This window comes from Chiloscyllium plagiosum, unplaced genomic scaffold (assembly GCF_037043375.1).
Source record: "Chiloscyllium plagiosum isolate Xiang-an unplaced genomic scaffold, Cpla_swu_hap1 HiC_scaffold_36, whole genome shotgun sequence".
Lineage (NCBI taxonomy): Eukaryota > Metazoa > Chordata > Chondrichthyes > Orectolobiformes > Hemiscylliidae > Chiloscyllium > Chiloscyllium plagiosum.
The window spans coordinates 9186716-9201174 of NW_028270174.1; the positions used below are offsets into that span (position 1 = coordinate 9186716).

Here is a 14459-nt window from a genome sequence, read left to right on the forward strand (position 1 = left end):
TGCCCAAAGAACTAATTGTAAAAAGACAAGTTATCAGCTCACGGCAAACCAAGTGGATGAAAAATATTCCGGTGACACCATGTTAAGTTTTTTTGGAGAGGCCTGGACAATATTTATCTTTCAGGTAACATTACTGATGATCAATAATTATCTGGCCATGACCTCATTATTTTCCCTTGAGAGAGCTTTCTGCACACAAATTGGCTGCTGTGTTTCCAAGATAGAGACATAAGTAAGAGCAGATGTGTGTTATGCAATTCTTCAATTGTTGAATAAGATCATGGTTGATCCATGAGCTCAGCATCATCTTCCTGCTTGATCCCCTGATTCCATCAGTGTACCAACATCTATTTCTCTGACTCTTTGGTCTGCTCAACGACTGATCATCCATATTACAACAGTGATTATACTTGAAACTTTTAGGAAGTTGAAGGTATGGACTGTATCTTTAAGAGAGATTGCTCTTCGGAACTGAAATGTCAAAAGAGCAGTCTCAGAGTAAACTGGAAAATTGAAAATATGTAACATTTGGCTGTGAAGTGGATACCTGAGGTGGCTGCTGTTTTGACAACCATTCAAATTTAATCAAACAGTTTAAATTATGCCCCAGGATACTAAAACTCAATCAAGTCTGAATTTATTGTTTTGCCAACATCGAACCAATGAGACAATCCGATGTTGGAGATATAAAAAAGGTGCCATTTTGAAAATCAGGCAGAACAACTGGATTCAACCCAGACCTAAGAAATGAGGAAACACTCTCTGTCAAAGGTACCTTTTCATATAGAGTCATGATACATATTTGCAGTAAAAAGATGGAAGATGACCCAAGGAGATCTTTAGACTGAAGAAGACAGACACTGAAGACAACAGCCACTGTATGATTTTGAAATTAAGTTGATGTAATTTTAATAAGTGCTTTGTTGGAACAGCATATTGCTATCGAGTTGGAGGCAGATAATAAGCAGTTAAGAGAAAGTGGGGCTTAGAGTTGTGAATAGTTGTTGGCTAATGTGCACTTTTAGAGTTAATGAATAAATTGATATTATTTTCTTTAAATAATGGAATTTAAGAGTTCTCTGTCACTCATATTTTAACAGATTACATGGTGAGGTGAGCTTTTCTGGGTGTTTGGTTTAATTAACAGGAGGGTTCACAACCATGTCAAAAAAACCCAAATTTGATCATATGTAAAGCACCTTGGGATTTCCTTAGAGCATGCAAGAAGCTTTATATATTGGAAAGAATTGATGGTAATGAGCTGTGCCTGAAATGTGTGAAAAATTAATGCCAACTTACCTTTCCAGAAGGAGCATCCAACAGTTCTTTTAAGGTTTATTGGTTTGATTGCTAAGAGTGCGAAGATTGAGGTGGAAGGCAATGTGGAATGCACTTGGACGATTGTTACCCAGCAATGAGCATGTTTGTAAAAAGAATTTATTTTTGCTGAAAATCAACAACTGTTTTCTAGGACCCTAACTTAACATGGAAGAAACAACCTAGTGGAAAGTGAGGGCTGCAGGTGCTGGAGATCAGAGTCGAGAGTGTGTTGCTGGAAAAGCACAGCAGGTCAGGCAGCATCCGAGGAGGAGCAGAATCGACATTTCGGGGATATGCCCTGAATGTCGATTCTTGCGATCCTCGGGTGCTGCCTGACCTGCTGTGCTTTTCCAGCAGAAACAACCTAATACCAGTTTTTGACAGCTGAGTTGGAGATCAAAATAAAAGACCACTCATCAACTCAACAGCAATACCACTGGCTACACAAACCAAGCACAGGCTGCTGAATTGGTATAACCTAAAATGGGGGCAATGTATATTGATGTCTACCCCTACCATATCAAGTGAAGTATTATTGTTGAAAGTGCTTGTCTTGGATGTCATTTGAATACTCAAAATTAGTTTTTTCGACTTCCTTTCACTTGCATTTTATTGCGCTCATGGCAAGGTGAAAGCCACCATTCACCAGAGAGGGAATCGAATATCCATTATATGTCCTGCCTGATGTTACAGTTAGGATTAGGGTGCACCCGCACTTAAATGCTGACCCTCATTCTATCCTTGATCCTAATCCTCGCTCTAGTTCTAACCCGAATAGGTCAATCTGTATGAACCTGTTTTACAAACTACATCCCATTCAAATATACTGTATTTACTGTGATATAGACTGTAGGGAAATAAATGGTGCCATCTTGCAAAATGTCCTTATTACAGAGGAGGAAATGCTGGATGTCTTGAAACGGGTAAAGGTAGATAAATCCCCAGGACCTGATCAGTGTACCCTTGAACTCTGTGGGAAGCCAGGGAAGGGATTGCTGGGCCTCTCGCTGAGATATTTGTATCATTGATAGTCACAGGTGAGGTGCTGCAAGACTGGAGGTTTGCTAACGTGGTGCCACTGTTTAAGAAGGATGGTAAGGACAAGCCAGGGAACTATAGACCAGTGTGCCTGATGTCAGTAGTGGGCAAGTTGTTGGAGGGAATCCTGAGGGACAGGATGTACATGTATTTATAAAGGCAAGTACTGATTAGGGATAATCAACATGGCTTTCTTTGAGCATGGGAAATCATGTCTCACAAACTTGACTGAATTTTTTGAAGAAGTAACAAAGAGGATTGATGAGGGCAGAGTGGTAGATGTAATCTAAATGGACTTCAGTAAGGCGTTCGACAAGGTTCCCCATGGAAGACTGATTAGCAAGGTTAGATCTCATGGAATACAGGGAGAACTAGCCATTTGGAAACAGAACTGGCTCAAAGGTAGTGGTGGAGGGTTGTTTTTCAGACTGGAGGCCTGTGACCAGTGGAGTGCCACAAGGATTGGTGCTGGGTCCTCTACTTTTTGTCATTAACATAAGTGATTTGGATGCAAGCATAAGAGGTACTGTTAGTAAGTTTGCAAATTACACCAAAATTGGAGGTGTAGTGGTTAGTGAAAAGGGTTACCTCAGATTACAACAGGATTTTGACCAGATGGGCCAATGGGCTGAGAAGTGGCAGATGGAGTTTAATTTTGATAAATGCGAGGTGCTGCACTTTGGGAAAGCAAATCTTAGCAGGACTTATACACTCAATGGTAAGGTCCTAGGGAGTGTTGCTGAACAAAGAGACCTTGGACTGCAGGTTCGTAGCTCCTTGAAAGTGGAGTCGCAGGTAGATAGGATAATGAAAAAGGGGTTTGGTATGCTTTCTTTTATTGTTCAGAGTATTGAGTACAGGAGTTGGGAGGTCATGTTGCAGCTGTACAGGACATTGGTTAGGCCACTGTTGGAATATTGCGAGCATTTCTGGTCTCTTTCCTATCGGAAAGATGTTGTGAAACTTGAAAAGGTTCAGAAAAGATTTACAAGGATGTTGCCAGGGTTGGAAGATTTCAGCTATAGGGAGAGGCTGAACAGGCTGGGGCTGTTTTCCCTGGAGCGCCGGAGGCTGAGAGGTGACCTTATAGAGGTTTAAAAAATTATGAGGAGCATAGATAGGGTAAATAGGCAAAGTCTTTTCCCTGGGGCCGGGGAGTCCAGAACTAGAGGGCATAGGTTTAGGGTAAGAGGGGAAAGATATAAAGAGACCTACGGGCAACTCTTTTACACAGAGGGTGGTACGGGTATGGAATGAGCTGGAGGAGAAAGTGAGGACTGCAGATGCTGGAGATCAGAGCTGAAAATGTGTTGCTGGAAAAGCGCAGCAGGTCAGGCAGCATCCAAGGAACAGGAGAATCGACGTTTTGGGCATAAGCCCTTCTTCAGGAATGAGGAAAGTGTGTCCAGCAACTGCCAGAGGAAGTGGTATCGGCTGGTACAATTGCAACATTTAAGAGGCATTTGGATGGGTATATGAATAGGAAGGGTTTGGAGGGATATGGGCCGGGTGCTGGCAGGTGGGACTAAATCGGGCTGGGATATCTTATTGGCGTGGACGGGTTGGACCGAAGAGTCTGTTTCATGCTGTAAATCTCTATGACTCTACATTCTGAGAAGGAAAAAAAACTGCTAATGCGGACCATAAGGAGGTGAAAACAGGTTGGCTATGCTGATAGCAGTTATATTGAACCAAATGGAATTATTTACATTCTTTTAGGTGTTGTCAATTTGTCATAAAGAAAACTTAGCACGTCATTTGAACACAGTGATCATAAATTGCAAAAAAAGAGTGATTAGTTAATGTTTTCAGTTGAAGAATAAGTATTGTTCAGGACTGGGGAGATCTCCTCTGCTCTTCTTTAAGATTATGCCGTGGAATGTATTGTATCCAAGGACAGACGGGAGTTCATTTTGTCTCATCTGACAGTCAGCATCTCTGACACAGCAGCATTTCTTCAGTGACACTGGAGTTGTCAATGTTCAAGGAATTCAGATGAACCTGCGAGTCAGATACAGAGAGCAAGAGGCCTATTCACTGAAGCCCAACCACCTAAGGTTAGGAAATGGTAACATAGGAATGGGCATACAGCAGAGGGACTGACTGGAGGCTTCCTGGAGTGTCCAAGTGAGGGTGTGAGGATAGAGGTTGGTGGGGCACTAGTATTCCTCTTTCCTCGTTTAAAATACTGAATGAGATGCCTTTCTTATGGAGGCAGTGACTCCCCTGCTCCATTTCACTTTTCAAAATTATGTAGTAAATTTAATATCGAAATCAGACTTCCAGATGCACCAGAGAAAGATTGACTTAAATAAATGAATGAAGTTTCCCATCTCTCTATGGTGGTATATTTTCTTGCCTCAATATTCAGCTTGAAGAAAAGCAGTGTGGGTGTCTCATGGACTGGTGTTGTGTTCCTTCTCTTTAAGTCTTTAATCGCACATTCTGAAATCTCCTTAGCTTGTTCTGGGAATTAATATTGAGATCAGTACTGTGATATACATAAAAATCATTTATTTTTTAAGTCTGGGTTTTTTTTGTATGTCTGAATGTATATCTGTAGCAATGGTGATTTATTTTACAGCAGTTTGTGAGAGGTTCTTTACCTGAGGATTTTTACAATTTACCAAAGTAAACTATTATGTTATAACGTTTATTAGAAATGTCTGGATTTCGGCTTTTTTTTAAGCTGAGTGTAAACATGCATAACTTCAAGAGGGAGGCTTTCTTTTTCATTTTACTTTGTTTTGGGACAGTTCTGTGAAGTCACAAGCAATGCACTTGTGAAGGGGTAAAAATGGTAAGACTAGACTAGAGTAAGGTGTTAGTGATAGTTCCAAAACAGAAGTTTTGCAATAAAACCTGACAAGGTTACTTGAAGTGGAGTATGTTTAAGCTCAGAAAAAAATCAATCACATTTCCAGTCGAAAGTTAAAAATCAAGCAACACCAGGTTATAGTCCAACAGGTTTAATTGGAAGCACTAGCTTTCAGAACGCTGCTGCTTCGTCAGGTAGGTGTCCTCCACAATCGCCTGGTGAAGGAGTGGCGCTCTGAAAGCTAGTGCTTCCAATTAAACCTGTTGGACTATAACCTGGTGTTGTGTGATTTTTAACTTTGTACACCCCAGTCCAACACCAGCACCTCCAAATCATTTCCAGTCTAGGAATAAAATCATATATACCATAAACCTCTCGAGTTGTTTAGGAAAAAAGTGTTCCTTCTGGTGTAAGCACGGTTCAAGTGATGTTTTTGGTTCTGACACAAGGGTGTTTTTGGACATTATAATAAAGTGTTTTGATATTAATGCGACTATACTTTATTGCATTTAAAATTCTTTGAGCTGGTAAGTAAATAGTTTGGTTTATTCTATTTTATCTTCATTTCTTTTGTCTAATAAAGTTCTGATGAATTGTTGAAACAAAATCTGCAACATTGTTTGTTTATATCTCAGTAGAGAGAACTTGTAAAGGAGTGTTTTGGGATTAATGTGATTTTACATCCTTGTGTGTTTAAAAGTCTTTGTATCTGTGTTACAAATAAATAAGTTGGTTTCGCTTATTTTATCTTCATTTCTTCTAAATAAGCTTTTGCTTTATTGTTGAAACAAATTCTGCAACATTGATGTTTATGTTTCAGTGAGAGAACTTGTAAAGGAGTGTTTTGGGATTAATGTGATTTTCCATCCTTGATCTATCTCATAAATAAATAAGCTGGCTTTGCTTATTGTATCTTCATTTATTTTAGTAAATAACATTTCTTTTATTGTTATGACAAAAGCTGAAACATTATGTGCTGATGTTTCAGTGAGACCCCACTGAAATCCAAAACAAAACAAAATATAATCTATCAACCAAGTTTCAGTGTGAGATCAGACTTGTCCAATAATAACTGAGTTATGTTCATAGAAACATAGAAGCAGAGAGGAGTAGGTGTAGGCCATTCAGACCCTCAAACCTGTTCTGTGATATGATTCAAAATGATCATGGCTGATCACTGACCTAAATATCCTAATCCCACCCTCCCAATATATCTCTTGATCCCTTTAGTCACAACAGCTATCAAGCCACAAGACTTCCTTCTTGACGAAACATAATATTTTGGGCTCAATATTTCGATGGTAGTGAATTCCATGAACTCACCATTTTCTGGGTGAAGACATTTATCCTCAACCCTGTCCTAAAAGACTTAACCCTTATCTTTGAACTATGACCCCTGGATTCTGGTCTCCCCCCACCCCCCCAACCTCCCCTACCATTGCGGATATCCTTCCTGATTCATAGACTGGTACTGCCATAATGTTAAGGGTTTAGATGGAGAGGAATTTGTTAAGTGTGTACAAGACAATTTTCTGATTCAGTATGTGGATGTACCTATTAGAGAAGGTTCAAAACTTGGCCTACTCTTGGGAAATAAGGCAGGGCAGACGACTGATGTGTCTGTGTGGGGAGAACTTTGGGGCCAGCGACCATAATTCTATTAGATTTAAAATAGTGATGGAAAAGGATAGACCAAATTTAAAAGTTGAAGTTCTAAATTGGAGAAAGGCCGATTTTGACGGTATTAGGCAAGAACTTTCGAAAGCTGATTGGGGGCAGATGTTCGCAGGTAAAGGGACGGTTGGAAAATGGAAGCCTTCAGAAATGAGATAACGAGAATCCAGAAAAAATATCTTCCTGTTAGGGTGAAAGGGAAGGCTGGTAACTATAGGGAATGCTGGATGACTAAAGAAATTGAGGGTTTGGTTAAGAAAAAGAAGGAAGCATTATGTAAGGTACAGACAGGATAGATCGAGTGAATCCTTAGAAGAGTATAAAGGCAGTAGGAGTATTCTTAAGAGGGAAATCAGGAGGGCAAAACGGGGACATGAGATAGCTTTGGCAAATAGAATTAAGGAGAATCCAAAGGGGTTTTACAAATATATTAAGGACAAAAGGGTAACTAGGGAGAGAATAGGGTCCCTCAAAGATCAGCAAGGTAGCCTTTGGGTGGAGCCACAGGAGATGGGAGAGATACTAAATGAGTATTTTGCATCAGTATTTACTGCGAAAAAGGATATGGAAGATATAGACTGTAGGGAAATAGATGGTGACACAATGCAAAATATCCATATTGCAGAGGAGGAAGTGCTGGATGTCTTGAAACGGATAAGGGAGGATAAATCCCCAGGATGTAACCAGGTGTACCCTAGAACTCTGTGGGAAGCTACAGAAGTGATTGCTGGGCCTCTCGCTGAGATATTTGTATCATTGATAGTCACAGGTGAGGTGCTGCAGGACTGGAGGTTGGCTAACGTGGTGCCACTGTTTAAGAAGGGTGGTAAGGACAAGCCAGGGAACTATAGACCAGTGAGCCTGATGTCAGTGCTGGGCAAGTTGTTGGAGGGAATCATGAGGGACAGGATGTACATGTATTTATAAAGGCAAGTACTGATTAAGGATAGTCAACATGGCTTTGTGCGTGGGAAACCATGTCTCACAAACATGATTGAGTTTTTTGAAGAAGTAAAAAAGAGGATTGATGAGGGCAAAGTGGTAGATGTGATCTATATGGACTTCAGTAAGGCTTTCGACAAGGCTCCCCATGGGAGACTGATTAGCAAGGTTAGATTTCATGGAATACAGGGAGAACTAGCCATTTGGAAACAGAACTGGCTCAAAGGTAGAAGACAGAGGGTGATGGAGGGTTGTTTTTCAGACTGGAGGCCTGTGATCAGTGGAGTGCCACAAGGATTGGTGCTGGGTCCTCTACGTTTTGTCATTTACATAAATGATATATATGTGAGCATAAGAGGTATAGTTAGTAAGTTTGCAGATGACACCAAAATTGGAGGTGCCGTGGACAGCGAAGAGGGTTACCTCAGATTTTAACAGGAGTTTGACCAGATGGGCCAATGGGCTGAGAAGTGGCAGATGGAGTTTAATTCAGATAACTGCAAGGTGCTGCATTTTAGGAAAGCAAATCTTGCCAGGACTTATACACTTAATGGTAAGGTCCTAGGGAGTGTTGCTGAACAAAGAGACCTTGGATTGCAGGTTCAGAGCTCCTTGAAAGTGGAGTCGCAGGTAGATAGGACAGTGAAGAAGACATTTGGTATGCTTTCTTTTATTGTTCAGAGTATTGAGTATAGGAGTTGGGAGGTCATGTTGCAGCTGTACAGGACATTGGTTGGGCCACTGTTGGAATATTGTGAGCATTTCTGGTCTCCTTCCTATCGGAAAGATGTTGTGAAACTTGAAAGGGTTCAGAAAAGATTTACAAGGATGTTGCCAAAGTTGGAGGGTTTGAGCTATGGGGAAAGGCTGAACAGGCTGGGGCTGTTTTCCCTGGAGCGTCGGAGGCTGAGGGGTGACCTTATAGAGGTTTACAAAATTATGAAGGGCATGGAAAATGGGCAAAATCTTTTTTTCTGGGGTCAGGGAGTCCAGAACTAGAGGGCATAGGTTTAGGGTGAGAGGGAAAAGATATAAAAGAGGCCTACGGGCAACTTTTTCACACAGAGGGTGGTACGGGTATGGAATGAGCTGCCAGACGAAGTGGTGGAGGCTGGTACAATTGCAACATTTAAGAGGCATTTGGATGGGTATATGAAAAGGAAGGGTTTGGAGGGATATGGGCCGGGTGCTGGCAGGTGGGACTAGATTGGGTTGTATATCTGGTCGGCATGGACAGGTTGGACCAAAGGGTCTGTTTCCATGTTGTACATCTCTATGACTCTATTTAACATGTCTAGTCCTGTTGGAATTTTATAGGTTTCTCCCTAACTGCCTTCTGCTTAACGTCATGAGACATTTCAGAGGGCAGTTAAAGTTACCCACATTGCTGTGGGTCTAGAGTCAAGTGTCAACCAGACCAGGTAAGGATGGCAGATTTCTGACCCTAAAAGGAAAACAAATCAGTTTTTCTTTGCAATCCGCACTTTTTTTTTTAAATTCAAATTCCAGATTTTAATAATTGAATTTAAACTCAACCAGCCAGCAGGGTGGGATTTGAACACTGTCAAAGTGTTGACCCGTGTGTCTAGATCAGTGACATTAAAGCTGTTCCCTTCAGTTAGCACGTGTTGAACAGCAGCTTACTCATGGTGCCCATTCTAACATATATGGTGGGAGATTGTCCAAAAAAAAGCCCAAGAAAACACTTGCTCAAACAGCTCACTAACTTTTACTCTTAAGTGATCATTGCCTCTGGAACTTGAGCACACAAGGTTTAATGGATTTAAGATTTTTGCACACTGCATCACAGTATCCAAATGAACAACAGCCCTGTCAAAACAGCTCAGAGACACGGATAATCCAGGAAATAATCTATCACTTTAACTGTGTTGTCACAATCTTCAGCACCAAAAACTAAACTGGAAAGTTTGAAATGAATTCAATGATAATGGGTCATAAAGGTTAATAAGAGCAGCACAGACTGCACCTGGCAGGACTGCACTTTCATTTAGTAACATCTCAAGGTAACCAGAAAGTGCAGCCACGTTATTGTTTAAAGAAGCACAACATAATTGGCTGGAGGAAGGTTTTAAATTGGATTTTCTTTTAAAAAAAAAATCCCGCATTTAAACCACATCTTTCTGGACCCCAGGTCATCTCTGTGTCCTGTAAAGTTAATGGTGTACTTTCAAAGTCTAGTCACCATTGCAATGTCAGAAACACAGAAGCGAGTCTTGTACACAGCAAGATCTCACTTACAGCTCTGTGGCAGTGCCAAACAGTGCTTTAATGATGCTGTTTCTAACTTCGTTACGAGGTCAAGCTAATGGGACTGACTGCCTCCTGTTATATTAATTGCAGAGTGAGGTAAGGAAATGCATTTGGAAAAGCACAACAGATTTGCCAATTAGCACTACATTTCCATTTTCCCCACTCACTCATCAAACTGCTGGTAATTTATTTTGAAATTGACAATCAAGCTCACTGCTACAATCTTTAAAGGTTATGTCAGGGTGAGAGTTATTTTAGTCTGGCCCAGGTTTACACCATGACTGAGAGCTGACATGTCATGGCAGAAGAGATTGAAAATTCTAAGTCCCAGCCCGCAAACAGTGAGGGATATCAGTGGAATTAATGGCAGTTGTCTATTCCAAGATTTCAAGACTGAGGGGCACATTTTTAAGGTGAGAGGAGAGAATTTTAAAAAGACATGAGGGACAAACCTTTTACACAGAGGTTAGTTCACTTATGGAATGAACTTCCAGAGGAGGTGGTGGATGTGGGCACAATTACAATGTTGAAAAGAAATTTGGATAAGTAGATGAGTAAGAAAGGTTTGTAGGGATTTGGGCCAGGAGCAGGCCAGTGGGACTAGTTTAGGTTGGGATTATGTTGGGCAGGGACTGATTGTTCTGAAGGGTCTGTTTCTGTGCTGTACGACTCTATGAGTCTTGTCCCATTTTTGCGCAGGTGAGAACGGGGTTGGGTGAGTGGGGGCTGTGTTTCACACATGTGTGCTTTATAGAGATAGATGGCCTTTAAATCATCAGCTAGCCTCAGTAAAGTGTTAGTCCTGGGAAGAGCAGGCCTGAGGATTTGATTGGATAAACAGCGTGCTCCACTGGAGAGTTAAGGTTCCACATCGGAATATTGCAGTGAGTAACACACCTCCTGACTCTCCAAAGTCTGCCCACCATCTACAAGGTTGGTGTGGATGGGGCATGGGGCATCTGTGGGGGTGAGGGGCTCTGTGACACTGATGGTAGAGAGTCATAAGGATCTTTTTAAAAAATATATTAAATGTCAACAGAGTGCTGGTACACTGGATCAGGATTTCCACCTTTGCACGTGGCAGCTGTTTTCTCTTTTCCAATACTGTCCAAAAATCTTTGAAGGAACCATGCCACCACAGAACAAAAATCCAGCCTCCTGGGTCACTTTCTCCTGCTCAGATATACAGAGCCTGCAATGATGCCAAATCTTCATTCACGGGACCTCGGAGTGAGCATCAAGGCTTTTGTGTCCGATGGAGTGATACCACACATGGGAATCCTGACTGTGGAGACTCAATGGCTACACGCTTCATTATCCTGATAGAAACAATTGTGGATGCTGGAAATCTGAAACAAGAACAGGAAGTGCTGGAGAAGTTCTGGCAGCACCTGTGGAGAAGAAACCTGAAGAAGGGTCACTGGACTGAAACATTAGCTCGCTTTCCCTCCCCACAGATTCTTCTCCAGCACTTTCTGTTTTTGTTTCAAACTTTGTTTGCCATTCGCTCGTAGAGAGATAGGAAAATTGGAGCAGGAGTAGGCCAGTCGCCTCTTGGAGCCTGCTCTGGTTGATCATTCAGCTCAATACCCGAGTCCTGCCTTCTCCCCACATTCTTTGATCCCTTCGGCCCTATCTAACTCCTTCTTTAAAGGAGGACATTTTCACAGGTCATTAACTTACACTGACTGCAAGTTTGGCATGTCCTGGATTTAAAAGAATAAGTGTTGTATTCCGCTCCCTCCTAATCACTCTAATCTCCTCTGATTTTCCAATGCTCTGAGATCTCTAAGCCTCTCGGATTTTAAGCCATTCTTTCAGCCGTTCTTCCCGCTGCCTGCTCCAGAGAACTGGGATTCCCTTTTTAAATATCTCAATGTCTCGGCCTCCCTGACCTTCCCATCAACTCATTCACAAAAACATCCATCTTTGACCAAACTTTGACCATACATTTTCATATCTCCTTGGAGTACAACCTCTGTTTGAACATGCTTTTGAGAAATACATTGGGATATTTTGCTACATTCAAGTTCGATAAGATGCTAAATAAATACAACAAAGGCAAAATACCACGGGTGCTGGAAATCTGAAAGAAGTACAGAGAATGATGGAGAAACTCAGCAGCTCTGGCAGTATCTTGGAGAGAGAAACAGAGTTAATGTTTCGAGTCTGGTCAAACTTCATAAGAAAAGTCAAACCTGACTTGAAGTGTTGATGCTCTCCTATCTCCGCTGTGGCTGCCGGGTCCACTGAGTCTCTCCAGCTTTTTCGAAATGAATACAATTTGCTGTTGCTGTTGCATCTCACCAATATTCCTCAAAGTTAAGCCAAAATTCTGAACAAGAGATGAAATCACAAACGTGTGCATTTTTTGATACAAAATTAAAATGAAACAATTCTCAAAGGTGCAGCATCCACTCGTAGTCTGTCACTTACTTTCCGAATCCCTCTTCCTAAGTCTTCTCCATAGTTCGTACCAAGAATTTCAAACTGCACATTCGGATTTCCACCGTGCTCTTTAAATTTCAGGAACCCAGTCATCCCATTTACTTCACCCTGAGGAAAAGGTCAAGATTTTTATATTGATTCATCATTTCCTTGTATTACAAACTGGCAACATTAAACCCTGCACTACTGATACATTGCAACTTGGAATGGAATAAAAGGGAAAGTTGCAATAATCTTCTGGATCCATAGGGTCGCGCTCTCATTACAGAGAGGTGACACGGGGGAGGTTTAATCTGATGGTCACCACGCCTCAGGTGAGGGGAGAGGTTGAGAAGAAGATCCCTTCATGGTCACCTCAGCAGAAAGTAAATCCAAGCTGTCTGTGCCATCCTGCATCCCAAAGCAAATGCAATCGGGGCATTTAAGGAGCTTATGGATAAGCATATGAATAAGCAAGGAACGGAGTGATCTGGATCATGGTCATGCAGAAGGAATTAATTTAACTTGACATCATGTTCAGCACACCATCATGGGCTGAAGGGCCTGTTCCTGTGCTGTACTGCTCTATGTTTTATGTCCTAAACCAGTCATCCAGCCAACCGAGCTATTCGACACTGACACATGATGCAATTTCTATTCAATAACAATCTGGAAACAGAGCCACCCTGGTGGTGACTACATAACCACTATTGTCTGCTGTCTTTGCCTGACCTGGCCTATACATGAGTCCAGACCCACAGCAATGTGGTTGACTTTTGTCTGCTCTCTGAACAATTAGAGATGGGCAATAAATGCTGGCCCAGCCAGCAATACGCACATCTTGTAAATAAATAGAAATTAAACTCTTTGTACTGAATGTCACAAAATGACAACGATAAGTTTTGTTTGTGCAGCATCTGACAGTACCTTCTTGATCGTCTCTAACATGGAGTGTCCACCTTGCCAAGGCTTGGAGCTCTTCCTGATGCATGTCAAGCTGGCCATACTGTGCCATTTCCGATCCTCCAACTTCTTGTGAAAGGCATTTGCCAGAAGGACCACAGTGTCGTAGATGTAGAGGTTGGTAATCTGCGCATGTTCCAAGCCTCAATATTAACATTTTGCAAATCAAAGCAACAAAAACCACATGATCTAGTCAAACAACTGCAAAAGGACAATGATCTCAGGTAATCAGTATCAGTGCAGGGGTTTTCAAAAATAATTCATGTCATGTGTCAAATTGCAATTTGTCACACTCGATGCTATTGAAAACAATGACAAACAATAAAATGAAAAGATACTAAATCATACAAAGCAAAGAATCCAGATATTTGGATAAATTCAGCACGAATTGCTGGATAACTCACAGGTGACACAATTACAAATGGATTATATTGGGTCATGATATATGAATCCATTTGAACCCAACTCAAGGCTGGCTCTTAAAAACCATAGAATTACTGATCATTTTCAACAGGGTCAGTAATGCACCCATTAGACTACACCCATTTCTTGTTCCAAACTCTGGTCTAATAAGACTACTGAGGACTTTAGCATCCTTTTGAATGACATAGAAATATTGACATTATTAGAGTCCTGCTTCCTTGCTGATATAAAACTGTTTCAATTTTCCATTACTCGTGGAAACAAAGTTAAAAATCACACAACACCAGGTTATAGTCCAACTCCTGATTAAGGAGCAGTGCTCCGAAAGCTCATGCTTCCAAATAAACCTGTTGGACTATAACCTGGTGCTGTGTGATTTTTAACTTTGTCCACCCCAGTCCAACACCGGCATCTCCAAATCATGATTAGTGGAAACAATGCAGACCAGATGTTGAATTATTTGACCATTTCATCAAGATGGCTTGGATTATTATTGCTGTCCTTATGATGCCAATTTAAATCAAGAAAAAGTGGATAACTTGTCAATCCTAATACTGAGCCATTTGCAGTACTAGTCACTTTT

At 41.3% G+C, this 14459-nt stretch overlaps 1 protein-coding gene across 2 annotated transcripts in view; it reads right to left on the minus strand.

Annotated features, from left to right (window-relative positions):
* grid2 (glutamate receptor, ionotropic, delta 2) overlaps nucleotides 1–14459 on the minus strand; it is a 994028-nt gene that overhangs the window by 254592 nt on the left and 724977 nt on the right. For both annotated transcript variants that reach the window (XM_043674402.2, XM_043674401.2), the window contains 2 exons: nucleotides 13418–13579; nucleotides 12500–12619 (listed from right to left, as the gene is read on the minus strand). In XM_043674402.2, coding sequence (XP_043530337.1) covers nucleotides 12500–12619; nucleotides 13418–13579 — 282 coding nt within the window. The remainder of the gene's footprint in view (nucleotides 1–12499; nucleotides 12620–13417; nucleotides 13580–14459) is intronic.